Consider the following 23715-nt stretch of genomic DNA (forward strand, 5'->3'; position numbering starts at 1 on the left):
CTTCTACATTTAAAATGTGTTTGTTTTTATAATTATGTAATTCTTAGAGATGTGAAACCTTTATTCCAAATTGGTCAAATGATCAACTTTATAGCTGATTCAAAAAAACAGTATAAATATTTTTATCTAAATAAAAAACTTCAAGGAGATTAAATAACACACATCACAATAACACTTTTAGATCATAAACCCTAACATTAAATATAAACATTTGAAGATAATTCTAAGAAAAACCAATCTATCATAATGAAGTTTATAAAAATAATTTATCTTGACAACTGCTGAATAACAACTCTACCTCATTCTTATGGATTTCCATTCGTAGGCGGTCAATGTTATTCATGGTCTCTGCTAATTTAGGCTGCAAACTCCCTGGATCCCCCATTTGTGGATTCTTCTCATATACATCTTTCATTTTGTTGAGTGCATCTCTAAAAAAGAGAAGGAAACCACAGAATTAAATATTAACTTCATATGCTTCCAGATAAAAGAGTTTTATTTGACTCTGGGGACTCACACGCAGCTTAATCTTAAGTAGAGTCATATCTTTTAAAGTTTGTCTAACACGACCTGATTAAAGACAATTTGCATAAAGGTGATAACATATATAGAGTCAGTAATTTATCAAGACAATTGGAATACCAAAAGAGAACAGAGTTCATTTATTTCCTGCTTTCTAAACAAGGAATTTTATTTAGATGTATATATACAAACACACACACACACAAAATCAAGGGCTAGAATAACATTCTTCAGCTCGTCATGTCCCAAATCAAATTCATTATATTCCAACTCAGCCACACTATTCCACAGTGTTCCTTAGCTCATACATCATCATTGTCCTCCCACTCACCTCTGCTAGAAATAGGAATGGCAGCTTTAACTTGCCCCCACCCAAAGTCAGTCATTTGCCAACTCCTCTCAACCTACCTCCTATTCTCTAATCATATCACAATCGGTTATGCCTCAATTAGCTGTCCTTGACTCTAACATCTGACACTATTGACTAACGCTCCTCAATACTCTTTTCCTTCATGACTTCCTAGAGGGTACATTTTCTTTTTCCTCTTTCTCACCTCTGCTTTCTCATAATCTCCCTCACTGGCTTCTTTCTCCTTCTTTGTTCAACCTTTAAATGTGTATTACATAAAATGACAAAGGTTTCTTCGCGTCTCTTCCTACAGTCTTGTTTGAGGATGATCCCTTAATTGTTTTAATATCATCTATGTTCAGATGATTTTCAAATGCGTATCTCCAGACCTCTTTCTCTCCTGAACTCTAGATTCATATTTCTAAACTCAACTGGACATTTCCAATATGGACTTTTCACATTTGAAAAATCAACATAAACAAAATCTTTATCTTCGCCCTAAACTTTTTTCTTATTGTTGCAATTAAATCTATAGCTGCAAGCCTTCTTTTTTTTTTTTCTAAGTTTCCTCCATGTTTTCTCTTCTCCAGCATCCAATCAGGAGAAAAGTACAACCTACTTTGGCTTTGAAATGATTCTTTTATCTATTCCTCCTTTCTATTCCCATGGTCATACCTTAATTTAGGCCCTCAGCATCTCTCACCCATATTGTTAAAGTCTTCTATCTCCAATCTCTTTCCTATACTATTTACCCTTCATACAGCTTTCAATTATCTTTTAGCACACAGAGCTAATAATGTTACCCCTTCTCTCAATAACTGGGGACTGTAATACCTACAGAACTCCACAGAAAAGCATTCAGAATTTTTCACAAGTCCTTTACTTCTTCATCCTCAACTTCTATTATTATGCTCCACATAATTTTGAACCAAGTCTCTCTGGATTAGCACTAATTCCAGGCCATGGCAAGAACATTAACATTTCTGTGCCTTTATTCTTGTTTTGGACATGGAGATATCTGAGAAAAATTTGAGTCACCAGAGGTAACATTCAGGTTCCAAGCTGAGGTCAAACCAGTAATACTCTGGCCTTTCTGCTTGTATTCTCATATTCTGGACATGTATCCTTTTTGCAGTCTACTCATTTAGTGCAATGTTTCTCACATTTTTGTGCTTTTTGTTGATCTTGGTGTTTAAAATAGCCCCTAAGCATGGCAATGAAATGCTATCTAGTGTTCTTAAGCAAAAGAAGGACATAATATTATTACTTACAGAGAAAATACATGTCTTAGATAAGCTTTGTTCAAGCATGAGTTACAGTGCTATCAGAAAAAATTCAAAGTTAATAAATCAACATCATATATGAAATAAGGTGTTTTTGCACAGGAACACAAACAAAAAAAGGTTGTGTGTCAATCAGCTGATGGAAACATTGTGACCAGTGGCTACCTAGAACCTAACCCTGTATCTCCCCAAGAGCAATGTTTCAATATTCCATAATTCAGGGTTCACAGTGACTTTACAGAACACAGCTACTGTGAATGAGAATCAAAGGTACTGCAATATTTCATATGATTAAGCGCCACTTCATATCTGATACACTAATTCTTAACATCAAAACTTCAATCTCTCATGCTACAATTTAAGCTCCAATTTTATCCTCAGTGAAGATCTAGCAAGTCACCAATTCACTGTAATAACACTTTAATTATCATATATAATTCTATGTCCATTAAAAAAAATTAAACTAGAGGAAACTTCTTGTAAAAATGAAATAAAAAAGTAAACCTATGTGTGAACAAATATGAAGCTGTTAGTAATCAAGCACTGTCTGCCAAATGTTTTGCTACATACAAAACAGCCTCAGGTTGCTAATGAAATCAATTCACATATAAAAGCAAAATGAAAATGTATCAAAGAACAACAGGTGGTTAGTGTTGGTGAAACTACTCTTGACAATAAAACATTGAGAAATTTTTTGCAAATTAATGAAGGCATAAATATATACTATTAGCATCCAATAAAAATCTGCAACCAAGGAAATTCTCTAACCTATGACAGGGTAACCATAAAAATTTCCAGGGTAGGAGTATAATTTTCTCTCAAAAGATATTTCAATTGGTATATATGATTTTTAAGCCTTCTGTATATCATACTTAAGGGTGTCACTCAAAGTAGATCCTAAAATAAGCAATAATGATAGAGAAAACTTAAAGGAATAATACTTTTGGTCTGATTCCTTCTGTAGTTCTCTGTTAAGTTCATCAATGCGCTGCTGTAGTTTTTTACGTCTCTGTTCTGGTGGCAGATGACTGAAATCTTCTAGTGCTGGGCCCTGAAAAGAGAATCTAAATCATTATAACAGACATTTTCAGGAAACGTTATTTTTAAAATATACCTGCTATAAAATAAGAATACATACCAATCTTAAGTTTAATTTCAAATTTGCCTCAAGCAACCCCTTAAAAAAAATCTACACAGATGTGTGTGTTTATGCGTATATGTTAATGAAACAATGTACTGAAGAAAGAGCTCAAATTTCACTCATTTTATAAAACCATGTAACAGAATAGGTAAAATCATACCCAGATACAGATAACCGGTAGGTAGTATCACATTACTTTCCAATCTTGGCAGATTATAATGAATACATGTAAACCTTCTTACAGCAACAACAACAAAATGGAAACACATAACATTTCTTGTCTATACAGGGTATTGTTTTATATATAACATATCACAACATTTCCAAATAAAACCCATTGCCATGACATTCAGAATGTTACAAATGTTCAAACTGAAAATATGAATATAATTAAGAAACTTACCTCACAAAGACAATCTAATGAAATATACTTTGATACTACATACAGTCTTTGAACGATTGATTAAACCATTCAAAACATACCTGGTCATTAAAAACCAAAGACAGAACTATCCACTGAGCAGAAACTATATTCCAACAAAGAGTGTATTTTCAATTAACCTTTTGTAAACCAAATAACATACTTCAGTTGTTACTGAAAGAAGGATAAAATCCTTCTTTAGGAAAGATCCTTGATGTCTGAAAAATTTTTTAAATTTTGATATTCAAGAAACTATGCAATTTAAGAGAAAGTACTAGTATCTAAATGTAAACATCTGATCCAATTGACATCTTTTCCCTTAAATGTTATTTTAATCACTGTTACTTATGTTATTACAGATTACAACAGAACCAATATTAGCAACTATTGAATCTATTTAATATAAACCTGTATTACTTAAATCTTTATATATACTCCAGAAATTGATGATGCCTGTCACTATTCATTTTCTTTTCAAAATGGTTATTTTAAGAATATTAATATGAGGCCAGGCGCAGTGGCTCACGCCTGTAATCCCAACACTTTGGGAGGCTGAGGCAGGTGGATCACCTGAGGTCAGGAGTTTGAGGCCAGCCTGGAGCCTGGCCAACATGATGAAACCCCGTATCTACTAAAAACACAATAAATTAGCCAGGCGTGGTGGTGGGCGCCTGTAATCCCAACTACTCGGGAGGCCGAGGCAGGAGAATCACTTGAACCCGGGAGGCAGAGGCTGCAGTGAGCCGAGATCGCACCACTGCATTCCAGCCTGGGAGACAAGAGCGAGACTCCATCTTTAAAAAGAAAAAAAAAAAGAAAAGAAAAATGCATATAAATATTCAATTTGTTAAAGTGATGCTAAAAGGAGCTCTCAAAACAAATACATTCTTGCTCTTTGGGCCACTTATGCCTGTAACATATGCTAAATAGCTTTATTTCACCATGTGTAAGAATGAGTCACTTACTTTCAGAAAAGAGAAAACTCACTCCTAGGATGAGCTATAATTAAATGTAAAATTTAATTAATAACAGAATCCCTAGTCTCTTTCCCCAGTGGCCTGTACATTATGGATATTCAACAAGCTTGCTAGAAAAACGCAGGGGATCCTAAGTATTTTTTATTTTTTTTCATTTACCAATCACTAGAAACAAGGATCTCAATCAACCCAATCTGACCTAAATAAATCAATAGTGAAATTTCCTTTGTTGATTTCCTTTAGATTTACTGGTTAATTTGTAACATAAATTTGTCGTTTTTTATCTAATTTGGAGTTGAAGGTTTTTTGTAGAGACAGGGTCTCATTCTGCTGCCCACAATGGAATGCAGTTGAGTGATCACAGCTCTCATGGCTCACTATAGCCTCGAACTCCTGGGCTCAATCAATCCGCCCACCTTAGCCTCCCAAATAGCTGGGATTACAGACAAGGAGTACAAGTTTTGAAAACTAGCATATATATGCCAAAAATAAACTTCCTAATTTATATTTTAAAAAATATTTCTTAAAATCTTGAAAAAGTATTGAATAAGATGAAGAAATGCATGTCAACATACTGTGGGTTTTTTGTTGTTAAAATTATGATAAACTCACAATAATCTACAAGTAAATCTGCCAGAATTCCACGTATCCCTTATCAAACCCTGTTCTCAAATTTATGAACAGTAAATACTGAGGCACTTACATTTTGAATATCCCATTTGGTATTAGAACCCTATTCTTATATAGAATATGAGAATTAAACTTAACTTTATTTCCTATGGATGTTCAGAAGACCTCTGGGACATTTAACAACCTCTCTTACTACAAAGGAATTTATAAAAGGCTGATTCCAACAGTGTAAAAAAAGAGTAATCTATTTTTCAGTAGCTTCCTACACAATAATTTTGGGGTTAGTTCCTAATGTAGATCCATTAATTTGTTTGAAATAAACATACCAAGGAACATCCCAAACCCATACACACCTTCTCTGCCACCGCCCCCGCTGCCTGCCAAACACACACAGGATATTTAGATCATATGTGCTTCTATTCTCCTTCAATAGTACAGAAGAACCAAGGACTAACTCCATAAAGATACTAGCAGGAAATTTTTCTTTCTTTCTGGAAAAATCTAATGATTCTGGTGATAAAACTACAAATCAAATGTATATGATTTTTTTAAAGGCTGTTAAGAAAAATAATATTTGCTAAATTTTCCTTCTGCATAACAAACTGTGGCTCTACCACGTAATCTTTAAAAAATGTTTAACCACAATTTTACCCTCTTCTGTAACATGACAAGGACTCCATTCAATGACATTTAAGAACTTAATGGGTTGATGACAATTAACCACATTATTTTCTAATCTTATGACATCAAGAGTACTGGCATATGCTGGACTATGAAACTATAAAAAGAAAAAACACACAAGGTGAAAACGTGGGATGTAATTTACCACTTGCTTTGAATTAAACAAAACAATGTTCTGAGATTACTTAATGTTGGCACAGTATATAGATCAGCACATAAGGCTTACCATCTTCACCGACCACTGAATAGTTCAATGGAAAACAGAAAGAAATGGTAAATTATTCACAGGAAACCATAATACAGAAGATGCAATAGCCTATTCTTTTTTACAATACTAAAATAAATCACATACATTTCACAATCCAAACAATTATGCCAGAAAAACCATTTTAAGCACATTTTGGAAAAGTAAATTACTTGCAAAAAAAGAAAAAAAAAAGCATACACTGATAATGGGCAGATATTTTCTATGTTTAAGTAAAACTTAAAAATAAACATTCTATCTGTAATCATGCATTTTATTTTAAAGTGAATTTTATGTAAGTGGATTTCACTTCTATAGCAGTTTATTCTCAAATTACTAACATTTGAAAAGGTGAATATGAGCTCTAAGATTAGACATTTAAAAAGAAATCTTACATGAAATATTACAAAAATAGAATGTTCTTTCCAGTGCATTAAAGAAAACACTATTATCTACATTTTTATAGTTCCAAGTACTGTTTGAATTTAAATATACCATGGTTAGGTGAGGGAACATTTTTACTTTCATTTTAAGATCTTTTTAAATGTAGAGATACATTAAAAACATTATTTTCAAAATAGTGAGTTATCCAGATTCAAGTTTCCCATACACATTTCCTAATACATACAAATATATAGGTTGAATTTTGCTTTAAAAATATAGCTTCTATTTTTCAGGTTTTATTTTAAAATCCATATGCTTGAATAACACTAAAAACATAACTTCAATTTATAGAAAACTGATTAAAATGCATTCTTTCTGAAAATATGAAATGACACAGATTCTGAAGAGACCAACCATAGTGCTCTTATACAATAACAATACTTTATATATGTATATATATGTGTGTGTATATAGATATAGATATGAATATGGATATGGATATATCTCCCACATTTTGTGGGTCAGTAGGATTCTCCAACTGGCACAGCATCTATCTAGCATCCCAACTACACACACACACACACATACACACACACGGTGACCCAGAATATGCAACAGAGCTTTATAAAGTTAATCTTCACATTCATCTCAATTGGTGAGCAGTCTCTAAAATTTTTACTTTTCCCTGTTTTCTAAATCATGATGTTTTAAGAGAAGGTGTTGGGGAGATGTCAGGTAAAAAATTCACATTAAAAATATGAATGAATTTTAATAAATAATCTGACAAAAATATCTACCCCTTATCTCTGATGAGTTGGTCACTGCTATGCATTATCTTTCCAAATTAAGTTTAACATTCTTTAGACTGTCAGTATTTTTGAGAAACAAAAACCACAATTTACTTTGCTATGAAAAAACTGCTGGTAAGGAAATAAAAAGGTTTAAAGAAAGATATTCATGGTCTTTCAAAAATGTTATTAAACGAAATTATATACAGGACAAGCAACAAAACATTTAAATTTAAAGTATTTGAATTTGACTTATCTGTTGATAATTTTCACCAGCGAAATTTCTAAGTGATTCAAATTATCTTTCCAATTTCTATATTATCTTTCTCTATTTTTAGAGAAAGCATTAAGATAATTATAGCTGAAATATCAAAATTTTTAGCTATTTGTTAATCTAGTCTTACTATCAATAGGAAATCTGATAATTAGATTTGGGGATATACAAAACTCAAGTTCTTTGTAAAAATAGTAGACATATATTCTGTGTAAGGTTTTAAACTAATACAGGTTCCACACAAAAATATCTTAGTCTCATATACAATTATATACTCATAAACTAGAAAATTTCATATACTCAACTACATTTAATAAACACAAGAGAGCTAAAAAGGAAATCATTTAGGCAATTACAATTATTAGGTGTATTTCATTTTACATAGGACAAAATTTCATGAGAACTACTCTGGAGAGATAAAAGCTTAGAAAAAAGTCTCGGAAAGTCTATAAAGTCATAAATAATTCAGAGAGAAAACCTGGACTCATTGCTAATAACTTAAAAAATAGTATCCAATAAAACTCAAATAAAGTAGCAATAGAGTAAAAATTATTAGTTTGTTTTTAAGTAGTTAAGTTCGAGTATATCCTCAAATATCCATTAACAGTTAGAACTTAATGTCACAGAATGAAATTATAGACCTTCCTCCCTCAGAAAAGATCTGCTGATACCACTGTCAAACTCAAAAACACTGGTGTAAGATAACATTTTTCATATCCTTAATTTATATTGGGTTCTGTACACACCAGTTTTTCTTTAAAAAAGGAAAAGGAAAAGAAAGAAAAAAATCATAATTTTTTAAAGAAGTTATTTAGGAAAAGCAATGTGCAGCAAATAGTGCACAAAACAAGAGTTTCTGAACTGAACGGTACAACTCATCGGTTTTAAGAAACCTCTAGACTTGTTCTGTAATCTTTGATAGACTGAAAACTCCATGTAAAAACATATAAATAGGCTTACTTAAAGCTTACCTCCTTTTTTTAAAATTTTTCTATATTGAGAAAATTCTTAAGTGGGGAAAAAAAATCTCTATAGGTTAATTTTTGAGATACATATCTAGTAAATACCAAACAGTAATCAAAAGAAAAAAATTTCTCAACCTCAAAGTTGTAATCCACTTTCCTCCCTGCTCTGTCCTCTAAACCCCCAGTTGGTTTGTCATATTTTCTATCTTGCATGCTGCTTTCTTCTTCGGAATGGTAGCTAATAATAAATCTGGGAGAGGATTTCAGCCTTCTAAGACTAGGCCCCTACAAAAATAACTTATGAATATCTATAATTTGTGAGAAACAAATAATAAGCAAATGCTTTTAAGTTTTACAGTTGTAAAATTCTACCTACAAACTTATTAAAAATAATAATAATAAGATGACACATATTTAAGCTTCTCTGTCCAGGGCTCATAGCTCTAATTGCCTGAGGTTTTTTTTTCTTTTTTTCTTAGAATTACACTTATGTTGCATCTCTATGACTATATGTGAAAAATATGACTATGACTATATAGTGTAAAATATGACTATTTTAACTGGGCCTGGTAGACTCATTATGTAGGATATACAAATGATTACAAAAAAGTGACTACTACATGGTAATTTCTCATGATTTACGTAACAACATAATATTTAGTGTAGTCTAAATTGCCAGAAGAGTGGTGGTTCATGCCTGCAATCCCACAACTTTGGGAGGCTGTAGTGGGAAGATTGCTTGAGCCCAGGAGTTTGAGATCAGCCTGGGCAACAACACATCTCTATAAAAAAAATTAAAATTAAAAATAAGTAGTAAATAAACTGCCATAGGGAAGCAACATAGAAATGAGTTCTAGCCTCATAACTGAGGCAATAGAAATCCCAAATATGATTTCTCAAAGTCTTTCAAACAAGTCTTCAGAGCTTTTGAAAGTGATTATAGGCATGCCTGTAGTTATAATACAGACTCATCCACGGGGACTTTTCAAAATGTCATCAATTACCTACCATCCACACATAGAATTAGGTAAAATAGATGCAAAGAAGTTCATGTCATTGGAGGAAAAAAGAATCCCAAAAAAAGACATAACACACTTGGACATTTCTGCTGCATTAGTTACATTAGTTAAGTTTGTCATAATGTTTTAAGGCAACATAGATATAATCTTGTCCCTAAACTAGTATGTCTTGTTCTACAGGAGGCCAAAATGCAATCTGAAGACAGAAAGAAAGAAAAATAGAAGGGAAGGAGGAGAAAGGAGAGAGAAGAGAGGAGAAAGGAAGGGAGGGAAGGGTCTAAGAAGGAAGAATGAAACAACCTAACTTTAGATTATTGTTGTTAGGCTTCTTATGGCACTGACAGACTGATTTCTCATCTATGGGTTAACAAACCTATGTTTTTCAAATCTTCCAACAAATGCTCAAACAAATTTTATAAATGAGTCTAAATTACAGGCTATTAATATTAAAAGCACACCCTTAAAATCAAACATAAACAAGAAAAATTACCTCACTAACACAGTAAAGTAACACTAATGTATTTATTAGTATAACAGTTGTTGCTAAACAACAGTTTAGTAAACATTACTCAGTGATATCTAGTATTTTTGTAGGCTTTACAATTTACAATCTACCTTCTAATATATTATCTCAATTTGATCTACAACAATCTTGATATTTAAAATGCCTATCTTTAATTTTTTTAACTATTGGAAACTGTGTTTTATACATCTGAAAATAAGCAGGGCAATTAAAATTGAGTTTGACATTTTATCGTCGACAAAATAATACTTTATAAAATTGGCAGGTGAAGGCAGCATTGGTGACAAATTATTACAAGAGTAACTCCAGTGACAAATTACTGAAAGTCTTAAAAATGTAAATACATTACAAGACAATGGTGAACATATGATTTCACATAAACAAAAAAATAGCTAAAATATGATTGTACCCAGCACCCTCTTTATAATACCATTCTTTTATGGTTGAGCATTTCAAATGTTATAAAGAGGAGTTGTTTTTAACTTGAGGGCAGCTATTCTTAATTCTGTGGTGTTTTTAAACTGTGTATTTATAGGAGAGAGCCTTATAATGAGGGTGGAGAGTATTAAAAGCCACACTACACACACAATAGGCCATCATGCATTTTAACCCATTATTAAACTTACCCCTCTTTTGAGGCTTCTGAAAGAAGGAATTCTGGGCTTCCCTGTTTTTATTTCATTCATACAATAATGCACGGGCTCAATGGAGAATGTGAGAAACTGGGACCCATTAGGAGTACTGGATGTGAATAAACTAGTAGGGGTTAAGGGTGGGGACTGTGGCTAATATGGAAATAAAGAAAGGAATCAATAAGCCAAATGTGCATAGTTTTTTCCTAAATGAAAATTCTATTTTTGGCAACATACTTTTCACAAAATAAATCTCAAATAAAGTTTTCTGTAAAAATATTATGAGAAAGTAAACATAGTTTTGCCCAAAACTATCATTTAAAAAAATCAAATTTACTTTTTAAAATGTACCATTTCACTTGATTACTTTTTACATTGGACAAATTAAAAATACAGAGTACACACATTATATTGTCAAAGAAAGCAATATGGCCTAGATTTTAAAATTCTCTTCTAATTTCTAGAATATTAGCACTACCATGGTACTTGTCAAGAAATAAAGCTGGCAGCTACACCTAAAGTTATCTAAACAGGTAATGTCACACATAAAATATTAAAACTATAACTGATTATTATCAAAAATAGGCAAACAACTTTTCATTACATTAATGGCTTTCCTCTCAGGCTGTTTCTATTTCATCCTTATTTCACCTTTTTAATTCCAGTATTCCTTCTATATCTAAGCTCTTCTAGCTACCTTGATCTGACTAAAACAGGTTTTACCTCTCAACTTCTTGACTGGACAATATTATTAAAAGCATAAATAAAGCATGAGTTAATTATAATTGTGCTTTTAAAGATATAGGTATATTATAATGAGTTAAATTTTAATTTTATCTACACTCATATGCCATGATCAAAAAATGAATTAAAATAATCAAGTAGACTTTAATAAATATAGTGCATCAGATTAAAAGTATTTCTCTATTCTCCTCACTAATAAGACACTAGTACAACCATTTAATTGATAAGAAAGACAAAGCACCCATCTATTTCATTTGCTCACATGCTGACCTAGATCTATCTAAAATAAAGAGCACATCAGAAGGCGGGTTCTAACAAGAAGTCAAGAGTGAGATTCTCTTACCAAACTAGAAATTGTTTTAAACTTCAATTAACCAAGAAGACTGAACTCTTCCCATTAAAAACTCATATGGATGATAAAAATAATTTCAGTAGTATGATCTGTCAAACCTAATTTGACATGTGTTATGGCTGTGGTCAATCATTCATTCCATTTGAGAATTGCAATTTTAGTGGTATTTTAGTTAGATCATGTTTCCTTAAAAATTCTGATGGAAACTACATACAAATGAAACTTCAAAAGCATATAATTTAACTAGATATTAACAACTTTGTTAATACTCTTACCCATTATTAAGTGGTAATCAAATGTTAAATCCATAAATAACTGTTACTATTAAGGTATTTCTAATATAAGTGAAAGGTTAACTGAATCATTCAAATTGAAAATATTTATTCTCCATTAATGGTAAATCATTTTCCATTCAATACCCACACTGTTTTAGTTGGTACACTTAAACTGATTAGCATATAAGAATTTTATGACTTTTACCTTTGGTTTCTTTCCAAAGAGCCACAATTTGCCCTTGGCCTTTCCTACTGTGGTTTTGGCATCCATCTTCCCACTCTCCTGTTTGGATGCACTGATAGTCCCATCAGAAATGGTTCTATATATATGTTGACTGTAATCTTCAAATGGAAAGTCTCCTGGAGGTTCAAAACCAGATTTGAAGGAGTCTACCACCATTTGAGAGTCCTATACAAAAGAAACTAAGTTTTAAAACTGTTTCACTTGCTCATAATTCTACATTAGCTTTCATACCTTTATTCAGTAGAAGAAAACAACAAATATAAGTTTAAATAAATAATTCCACAGTAATCATTAAAGTAAATAATTTATTCCCATGAATGTGTAACAAACCCAAAATATTTTAATCCCAATATACTTGCAAATTACCACTTAATTAATTTATAATATTCATAAAATGTTTTTACTTGGTAGCTTTAATGACCTGAAATTCATCTGAAGACTACTTAGCTGAAAAAGACCTAACTGACAAAAAGAATACAGAAAGAGGTTATTATCAAGTAGAAACGTTGAGAAGTTTCAAAGCAAAAAGGTTTTTTGCTTTAAAAGACAGATGCCAACAAAGAAGCTAATCTTTGAAGTAAGGAAAGAACATCTAACTGTAAAAGAGAGTAAAAGATGAGTAGGAAAAGCTTTCTAACTAATTCAACATGGGAAAAGACAAATACATTAAATACATACTGTGGAATGTTAACAGAGCAACAGGGGAAAGATCTCATAAACACTACTGAGTACAAAAAAACGTTTGAAAGTAAAGTCTAATATCATGTACTTAAAATTTTTAAACTCACAGAAGTATTGTTTTTAGATATACATACCTCTACCTGAATGCTTTACTGACATCTTAAACTCATTATTTTCAGAGTATCTCTACAAACTCCTTCCCATCCCTAACAACAACCTCTCCTCTTCTGTTGCCGATTTCCGTTAACTGTATATTTTGCCCTTTAGTCAAAAGTCATCCTTAAAAGTCATAGCTTACTTTTGTCAGTAATGCTACCCTCAGCAATCATTTGCTTAGGGTAATTAGAGAGAAAAGGGCTCTAATGATATTGTATAAACCTGTATCCAGCCATGCTCAAATAATATATGCACTTTGGAATTTCCAGTTAAAGAAGCCAAAAACCCTCTTTTCTAAATTTAAGAATTCTATTAGCTGTTACAGAAAGGATCCTCACTAATATAATATCTACTTCATAGGTTCATTAAGACTAAAATATGTGGCACATATCTGATACCCTCCAAACACCAGTTCTCTTCTCTTGTCACTGCTTTTCCTCAGTTTCTGCCAACCATGCTTTTTGATCACTCAATCAACATTTACTGAGATAAAAGATCACTAGTCCTTAATCAAGATACAATGTGATTACCTATATTTCCCCAAGGGGAGGCGGCCTATGCTGTTTCATCTGCACATAATGCCTCCTTCCTCCTCCTCATGGGTCATCACTCCATATGCTACCCACGTTTCTTGATCCAGCTCAAGTGCTAAAGGCAACTCTGACCACATCCTTCTCTAAATTTTCACTAAACAAATAGTATAACACAATTTGTAACACACAGTTCCTAGGTTAGACTCTTTGATAAGAACTGAAAACTTAGTGGGAGAAGGGAGTTAGAAATCTTTTTTTTTAAAAGAAAGAATTAGAACTTCTGCATTTAGAATGAACTTAGAACTCAAAGGAATCTATTGCAAGACATTATGCTACAGAATATAATTTAGAATCACACATCAGATTGCTTTATCCCTTTCTCAACTCATTTCACTAACTTAAACTGCACACCTAAACCAAACAGATGCATTCAAAGATAATTATGTAGCACTTACTCTTCTTTCATCAACAGATTTTGCTGCAAGAATCATTCCTTCCAAACATTTTGAAATGATAGGAATAACTTTGCGTTCTGAGTCAGCAAATCCTCTGTAACACTCACTGAGTTTAATAGTCCTTCGTTCGTCCATTTCTTGTAGTTGCTAATAATCAAGAATTTTTTAAAAAAGAGAAAACTGAATTTTTCAATCATTCTAAAGGAGATCAATTAGTGATCCCCCACCAACAAATAAAGATTTCTACCCTCATAGTTACGCTGTTGTTGTTAATACCTTTTAACAAGTGTTACTGACTCATAATACTTAAAACCTGAGGTGTGGTAAACAGCAAAATAAATTAAAAAAAAAAATAGTAAGGCTCTTAATATTGTTTTCCTAGAACCAGATGACACTGGGATTCCAGCCTTCTAAAAGGATCCCTTACTGGCTATCAGCTCCCTGCCCCATACTACTGCCACCTTTTACTCTTCAATCAGAGTATTTCTTGTTTATGCTTCCAGGAAACACTTCATTTGATGACAAAATTCTGGTGCTTTTTAAAAAAACTTTTTTATTTTTTAATTTTTTTTTTGGGCAATTGGCCCATAACATATACAAGTCTGAGATTTTTTTTTTTTTTTTTTTTTTGAGGCAGAGTCTTGCTCTGTCACCAGACTGGATGGAGTGCGGTGGCGTGATCTTGGCTCACTGCAACCTCCACCTCCTGGGTTCAAGCAATTCTCCTGCCTCAGCCTCTCGAGTAGCTGGGACTATAGGCATGTGCCACCATGCCCAGCTAATTTTTGTATTTTTTAGTAGAGACGGGGTTTCACCATGTTGGCCAGGATGGTCTCCATCTCTTGATCTCGTGATCCGCCTGCTGGGATTATAGGCGTGAGCCACTGCCCCGGCCAAGTCTGAGACTTCTAACCTCAAGTTTATTCAGGATACTTTGGTAAGACCTGGCTGGACCAACAGTCCATACTCATTGTTTATCAACAGGTACCCAGACCTACTGCAGTGTACGGCTCAGAGCTGGGAATACATGAGGAAAAACAGGAAGTCACAAGCTCAAAGTGGCACATAAAGAATCCTCACAACTGAAAATTCACTGGCACATGCCACTAGGAAATATGTTGGAACACATGAAGTCCAACAACTTAAAGGCTTTTTTTTTTTTTACATATCCTATTTGCCAGCACTGACCTTTCTGTTCGTTGAAAGCAGTTACACTGCTTGTGTCCCCAAACTCCCACAGCCTAGGACTTTGAGACCTGTATTTTCACAGAAGAATTGCTCCATAGAAAGGTCCAAATGTAAGTATCAGGCCCAAAACACAAAAGGTAGTTTATCTCCGAGTTATAGTTTCCCCAGAATATGGAGACTTAACTATTAAGCCTAGAAAAGCACCACAGTGAAGACTGGCAGGCTTGGTCCTCTGGATTCAGTGACCAGAATTCTGGTTCCCACTCCAGTTCACCAACTCTCACTGTGCTTCCTTTGTATTTCCAACTTGCCTTATAAAGAGGAAAAAGGATACCTGGGCTGACATTCTTCCCATGTAAGCTCTGCTCTTTGAGATACTACCTCATCAACACTGTTTTACTAAATCCCTTTTCTGTAATTTCTCTTCTTTCTAGAAAAGGCAATTAAATAATTTAATCCTCATGAAAATTCTGAGGTCTTTTTTACCTGAGGCTGTTTTGCAACTGTTATCATCAAGTGATGACAGACAGGATTTATTAGCAAGCTCAAAGTCTGAATTACATTTATCATCTAACAGAGTCAGCATGACAAGCAGGCAAAACCCACACTAGCAAATACATTTTGTAAGATTTATTTCTGCCATCTGGACTGATGCCAATGACTCTGGTTTGGTATAAAAAAGCTACATCTCAATTCTAGGTGAACAGATTACAATACACAAATGCAATTAATTCTTCTTTGTCATGTCAAAACACTTAATGATACAGTATTTACATGTTTCTTACAAATGTCATTGTTTAAGTAAACTGTTTATAACACTAATAGTAGATATGTAGGAAAATGTGTGACTTAAAAGTTAGAAAAAACTTGTTTTCAAATCTATAATCATAAAGGAATCTCTCACCCCTAACCTTGATGACTAGTGAATCTAGAAAGATTCTGATGTCTAAGATTTACAAGTTTTATATTTAAACACCAGCTCTTCCAACTCTAAAACTAGATTAACTTCATATCTAAGATTTACCTTGTAAATCTGAGGAATCACTACATAAAAATGTTTGTGTTGTTCTCCATTAAAGTTCTGTAATTGTGCAGCATATTCATTTTTATTTTCATCAGCCATATGTGTGCGCAGATTCAACTGCTGTTTGGCCTAAGGGCAAATTGGTCGAAATTATTACCAAGAACAACAACAAAATCACAACAATTCACTTTTCTGAAAATTATACTAAAACTAGATTTTATCAATGGAGAAGCCAACACCTGACATCAAAAGAATAATGAAGTGGCATGACTCTTTTGAACTATTAATACCATTTAAAATATAAGGAGACACTTGCAGATCTTATTGTCAGAGAGGTCTCCTTATTACAATATTCTTCCCTCCCTCATTACAATAGTATTCTTTGATAGCAATAAGCCACTCTAATATGGACTCTCCTTACCAAATCCAGATAAAAAAATAAACAGATGAAAATCTCATAGTTTGAAACAGTGTGCTTTTAATCAGAAGAGAAAAACAGGTAGCTTTAGGAATATTTTCATATTGTTAAAAAAGTTAACAGTAAAATATTTCTTTATGATCCGCCTATATCCAACTAAAATATGGAACTTAAATCACAGTGAAACTAAATAATATGATTTTTGAATAATGCAACATTCAACAGTGTTTCCACCTATGTGTAGAACCACAGATACTTTAAGGAATGCTTATTTAAGGAATATAGTTCTGTTCCTCTTGATCTCTTGCACAAAGTCAAATTACAACAGTTATTCTCTAATTAGTTATTACCCCATCAACACATCTTAGCTTTCTAACCTATCTTGGAATAGGACAAAAACTCAATTCCAGTAGCAACTACATCTTTCCTCTAAATTTGAATGCAGCTAAGATATTGTAATAAACTAACACATATTGCTTTCTCAGACCAATACGTACAATTTAAAGTTGGCAAATATTTGTATATTTTAGACTTAGATACAGTGTATCTCTTGAGTAAATTCTAATACTGTACTGATGCAAATGTCGTGACTACTTTCCTTACGCAAATAATAATATTTTGACATTAAAGTCGGAGTACTTCTTACCTTTTCAACATCTGCCTTGGTTGCATTAGTATCATTATCCAATCTTTCATAACTCTGTTGTGCCTTTTCTGCCTCTCTACATTCTCTTTCGAACTTCTTTTTACTCTGTTAAAAAAGATTAAAATATCACACTGAGAAAATAAAATTAGGCTAACTTCATTTAAGAAATAACTTTAGATAGCATTAGGAGAAAAAACTAACACAGAGGATGGGTTGATGGGTGCAGCAAACCACCATGGAACATGTATACCTATGTAACAAACCTGCATGTTCTGCACATGTATCCCAGAACTTAAAGTATAATAATTTAAAAAAGAGAGAAAAAAGAAATAACTTTAAAATGTGCCAATGTGTATTGTGTGGAAATGAACTGCACGCTAAGTAAAAGTTGTCCTTTCTAAATTAGAAAATAACTTTCACTATTACAACCAATCCACATTCCTTAAATATCAGACATTACAGACTATGAAGAAAAAAAACATAGGCATGACTGAGTTAATATTTACTATGCATCTCATTCAAAAAATGTGTGTTTTATACTTTTTATGATAAAAAATATAAGTCCTGATCTTCAGGAGGACTTTTTTGGTTTGGTGTTTTTGGTTCAGTTGGTTTGTTTTGGCATTTGTTTTTATATTTTTTTGGTGAGACCCAATGTAGCTTGGGATATGGAGTGTCCCTCCAAAGTGGTTTTGTACTGTTTTTTTCCAAGTGTCTCACGAAGACCATCAGCCCAGACCCCAAATCTTTTTAAATTTTATTTCATTCAAATTATTATGACTTTGTAAAAGCTATTCACAATTAAGCCATATAAAATGTATATCATATTATATTTCCTTTCCTACATAATTTTTTGGAATTCTGGAGTTAATACATGTCTTCATTTTTTCAATTTGCTTAGTTTCCAATGCACTTATCTCTAATTCAACACCGGTTTTTTCCAGTTCTTTAAATCTGTCCGCAGTTAATTCTAACACATTAGGAATTCTATTGATTTTATTTTCTTGATAAATCTCTCCCAAAGGCTTCTAAACTTGCTGAAATTTGAACTCATTAACTAGGCCTAATGCATACTTGTTACCTTAGCATTTCCCTCCCCCATCAACCTGTGGATTCATTTCACCTCTATCTTTGTTTGGATCTCCTATTTCCTAGTTTTATGCTTTTTCCTTTCTTGATTCACTTTCTCATTTTGCTATAACACATTCAGTAGCAGCCTCCTAAAAGGTCTGCAGGAGATAACTGAATCTCCATGGCTAAAAATGCCTTTACCATCATTTTTAATCAACAAAATTTGGCTGGATTTAGAACTCTAAGTTGGAAATCATTTTCCTTCAAAAACTTAAGAAGTATTGCTCCACTATTCTTCTGGCTTCCTGTGTGACTATCCTGTCTATTCCATTCTGATTCCTGATCCATTGTATAAACCATGTTTATTTGTTTGGGGTTTTTTCTCCCTAGAGGGTGGTAGAATCTTCTCTCTCTCCAAAGTGTTCTGAAATTTCAAGAGATGTGGACCCACTGTGCCAAGCACCTGGAATATCCTTTCCATCTGGAAATTCATGTCTTTCAGTTCTGGGAAAACTTTCTTGAGTTATTTTTGTCCTCTTCTATGTTTTCTCTTTTCTAGTATGTTTATTATTTTGGAAATGAACCTACTGGATGAGTCTTCTAGTTTTCCATATTTTCAATGTCTGTCATTTTGCTCTACTGGGGTATTTATTGAACTTTATCTTTCATTTTTTTCTAGTGGGCTTTTTTTTTCTACTATCATAAAGTTATTTTTTGTTCTTTATATGTTTCTTTTAAAATAATACCTTATTCTTATTTCATGGATGTAAAATTTTCTCTATTCCCTTTGAGAATATTAGCTAACAGCTGCAGGTCTTTTCCTTGTTTGTTTTTGCATTTTAATTTTCATTTCCTTTCACAGTCACATTGACTTCTTTCCTGCATATTAGTTCTGGTCTCTGATGTGCACATTAGATGTCTTCTTTAAATATCTGGGGATCCTTGGATATCTGCTCTTATTTAAAAAGCTGTTGAAAGCTCCACAGATGGGGCTTTATGGATCATGATATTTTCCTCCAGGGTGACATGGCCAGGTAGTTTGTTTCCTTGGAAAAATCTGGCATCAGTTTTTATAAACTTTTTCTCCCTAACTGATTAGATTACCCTGAAAGACTTCCAATTTCTTGCCTGGAAAACTCATACCTTGCAACCTGTGCTCTGAGAATTCCTCAGAAGAAGCAAGCAGGGGATCTCAATATTTTGTATTTATCTAACCTCCTTTATCAAACGAGTTATAACCTGGAAATCCAAGCCCTTAGCAAGTACCAGGTCCAGGAAACCATTATACCTCAAACACCCTGTCCCCATTTTTCCAAATGCCACCGTATCAGCTCAGACACCTATTGCTCTGGATTTGTTTACCCATGGTTCCCTAGTAGCTAGCAATTTCCCTTTCTTTCAAGTAACTAAGAGTTTAAAATACAATTTTAAAATACAATAGCTGTTATATGGAGCCATTTGTAGTCAAAAGATTTCTTAGTTCAGTTTGTAATATAGTTATAACCAGATAGGCCTATAACTTACATCAAATAAATGCGCTCTAGAATTTTTTACAAATTTATTTAAATGTAGGCTTTATTCTATACAGGTATTTTGATTAGTATAAGACACCAAATGAGATACTTGTAATTTACTCGAAGCCCCTGAAATATACAAATACTCATACATAAAGTCACTTTGCTATGAAAATTAAGTTACCACATTACATTCTCTGAAACTGAGTTCAGAACAGTATTTTCCAAACAAGCAACTACAGGCTACTAATTTTGGTGCAAACTGAGGCTACTTATATACAAAAGTATTTTTATATTTGGTATCTTATTTGTGGAAAAACACATACCTAATAATTCCTTGCAAAAGCAAAAGAACTAGTAGTACAATAATATTAAAAATGTTCCTTCCCTGAAAGATAATATAACATTACACGATATAGAAATATACTCCAGAAAAGATTTTTTTCCCTTCATCCTTGGTGTGGCAGATGAAGAACAGCCACTTCTACTCCCCTACTCTTGCTTAGCAGAGCCTGCCCTCCAATACAGAGGCAGAAAACAGTTAATACTTGCTGTCCTAGACTCCCCACAGCCAGGGCAGAGGTAAGTAATCTAATTCTGTCAAAGGCACCCAGAGGAAATTTGCTGGGGACTTTCTGGGAAAGTTTTCCTTCCCTGATAAAAAGGGATAGTTGGAAGTGATTCCCACCTCTGGATGAAACTGAATGAGGATATGGTGTTTAGCTGTTTAAGCCTACTGTTGACCTTAAGGAGACATGGCTGAGGAAGAGAGCACCTGGTCAAGATGGCAACATAGACAGATGAAAAGGAGATGGAGCCTGGTGACATCCTTGGGCTACTGACTAACTATGGAACTGCTCCATTTCTGAGCTGTGCTCTTATAAAATTGCATGCTCTGTTACTTGGAGCCTCCTAACTGATGGACCTGGCATCTCTGATGCTTCTGTCTTCTTAATCTCTGACCATTCCTTTAAGACCTCCTTTACAGGCTCTTCTGTCCTGACCTTAAATGCCAGTACTGCCTACTTTATTTATCCCAAGGTTAATAACTGTCTTTTAATTTTTTTCCTCAATTTTTAATACTCTGTCACTAATTCAACCTGTCCACCAGTTCTTTACATTGCCTCACAATTATTTCAAATGTGTTAGGAATTCTACAGTTTCATTTTCTTGACTAAACAGGAAGACATGGAACTAGGAAATATGATCCTACATTTGTTTCTACATATTAAACAGAAATTATATTGGTTAGTTTGCCTCACTAGACTGCAGGTGCTACAAAAACAAGAACCATGTCATACTTACTTTTGTACCTCCAGAGTACATGTCAAGGATACTTTTCAATAAACACAAGTAGAGCTGAACTCACCTTTTTTTATAGTATTGTTAATGCCTTAAAGAAATCTCTCCTACATTTTTGATGCTTCTTTCTTACGACCTCTAAAACTTTCGCTTAACAACTGTCAATTGTTCTAAAGGCAAGTTGGCACCTATTAAGAATAATCTGTGCCAACACCAATTTTTAAAGGAACCAACGACTCATGAATGTAGGAGTATGTTATTTTGTGCAAATGAAAACACACACACACTCATTAGGTGGTAGATACTAAGGATGATAGTAAAGGCAATTTAAAACTTAATCAACATAAATACTTTGTAAAGTCTTGCTGAAACCAATTAGAAAATCGAAATGAAAATGAAAACAGATTATTAATATACCTAAGAACTCTCAATCAGCACTGGTGATTAGAATATTACATCAATGATAGTTACATAGTAGAAATGTAATCAAAGTTTTGAATATGCATTTTTAAAAGGGAAAGAAAACAGGCTGAACGCAATGGAAGTATATGCATGAGATTTTTAATCTCCAACTACTTTTTCTAACAAGCACAGGCTAAACTGATTAACATGGAAAAACTCTCTTCGGCATAATTTTCAAGGAATACGCAGTGCCAACCAGAGAAACATGCTAGTAAAGAGTAAACTGTTCAATAACTTGAGGGTTCAAAAAGAATATCTTATACTACAGAATATCATTTAATAGAGCTTTTTTTTTTTTTACTCTAATCCCATGACACAGATTATAGAGCATTTTATGTAAAGGCAACTGCAGTGTTCCATGTGAACATCTTGTTTTTCAAATTATTCATGTACTAGAGCATTTAAGAAAAACTACATGAGGAAGTGCCTTGGGGAAATTTTTAAGTAAATAATTATTATGCCTTTATAATTTTGCCCTACAAAGTACTTTATTTCCTACATTGGGATGGTCTCTATTAGCAGGCCAATATCAGGAGCATTTATAAAATTATACAATGACTGAACTGGAAGAAACATTTCATATTATCTCGTTCACTCTCTTCATTTTTCACATGCTAAAAAATGAAGTCAAGAGAAATCAAGTGCTAAGTTAAAGGTAGAAAAAGAACCTTGATTATTCTCAGTCCTCAGTCAAATGGTCTTCTAAGACATATCACCCTTGCCCTCTTACTTCTATCCTCTATTAATACTTTATAGTAACTACTTTAAAGTAAAAAAAAGAAAGAAAGAAAGAAATCTCCTTAAATGTTCACAATGATTGAGGATTATAGAGTTCTTAAGTATAGAGTTATAAAGGTCAAGAAAAATGACAAAATGATCTCACATCCTCTATTTACACTATATTGACTATTATGCAATAATACCAATGTCAAATTATTAATAATACACTGAGAAACATTAAAGTCAAATAGATATGAAGCATAAAAGAATTTAGGGCTAATCTAGTCTACAAGATTTTATGTTAACCATGAAAACATCATAACTCACATTATCCATCTGTTTCCAGCACATGTCAAGATATTGTTGAGCTTTTCGTCCTTCTTGCAGATGCTGAAGATTATAACCATGGCCAAAAAAACAAAATAAAACAAAACAAATAAAAATAATTACATTTAAACACTAAAGTCTAAAGTCCCCAAAAGGCTTTTCACTTTATTTTTTTTTTCAAGGTACTAATTATAACTTTATCAAGACTTAGGAAGAAAGCAAAACTTCCTAAAAATGCATTTTATAGGATATTGTCTTAATACTTTAAATATAACCTTGAAAACAAGCACAATTTTCAGAAAAATAATGATTGTCTTGAACTGTGGATGACAAACATTTTTTATAAAAGTTCAGATAAATACTGTAGGCTTTTAAAGCCACACTGTCTCTGTGACACTCAACTCTGCTAATGTAATGCAAAAGCAGCCACAGGCAATATAAAAGTCAATGAATGTGGGTCTGTTCCAATAAAATGTTATGTATGGACACTAAAATTTCATATAATTGTCAATGTCATGAAATATTATTCTTTTTTCAACCATCTAAAAATATAAAAATCATTCTTAGCCTATGGCAACTAGCAAACAAAACTAAGCACTAGGTTGGGTTTGGCCCATAGGCTGTAGTTTGCCAAACTTAAATCCAAAAGAATCATAAATTAGCAAGAGTATTTTGTGATAATTTTTAGCTAGAAGAAATGTAGTGAAATAGAAAACCAGTTTATGCTGAACACACATTTTTTAAAAAAAGTACTTCTGTGCAACTATTTC

General features: G+C 32.9%; 1 protein-coding gene across 3 annotated transcripts in view; it reads right to left on the reverse strand.

Moving 5' to 3' along the window:
* FNBP1L (formin binding protein 1-like) overlaps positions 1-23715 on the reverse strand; it is a 117840-nt gene that overhangs the window by 20290 nt on the left and 73835 nt on the right. For 2 of the 3 annotated variants that reach the window (XM_011991511.1, XM_011991513.1), the window contains exons 5-13: positions 22946-23008; positions 17550-17654; positions 16486-16614; positions 14274-14420; positions 12410-12613; positions 10828-10986; positions 6231-6245; positions 3096-3205; positions 299-431 (exon numbers count right to left, since the gene is read on the reverse strand). In XM_011991511.1, coding sequence (XP_011846901.1) covers positions 299-431; positions 3096-3205; positions 6231-6245; positions 10828-10986; positions 12410-12613; positions 14274-14420; positions 16486-16614; positions 17550-17654; positions 22946-23008 — 1065 coding nt within the window. The remainder of the gene's footprint in view (positions 1-298; positions 432-3095; positions 3206-6230; positions 6246-10827; positions 10987-12409; positions 12614-14273; positions 14421-16485; positions 16615-17549; positions 17655-22945; positions 23009-23715) is intronic. The other variant, XM_011991514.1, reaches the window with a different exon arrangement.

Source organism: Mandrillus leucophaeus, unplaced genomic scaffold (assembly GCF_000951045.1).
Source record: "Mandrillus leucophaeus isolate KB7577 unplaced genomic scaffold, Mleu.le_1.0 Scaffold397, whole genome shotgun sequence".
NCBI lineage: Eukaryota > Metazoa > Chordata > Mammalia > Primates > Cercopithecidae > Mandrillus > Mandrillus leucophaeus.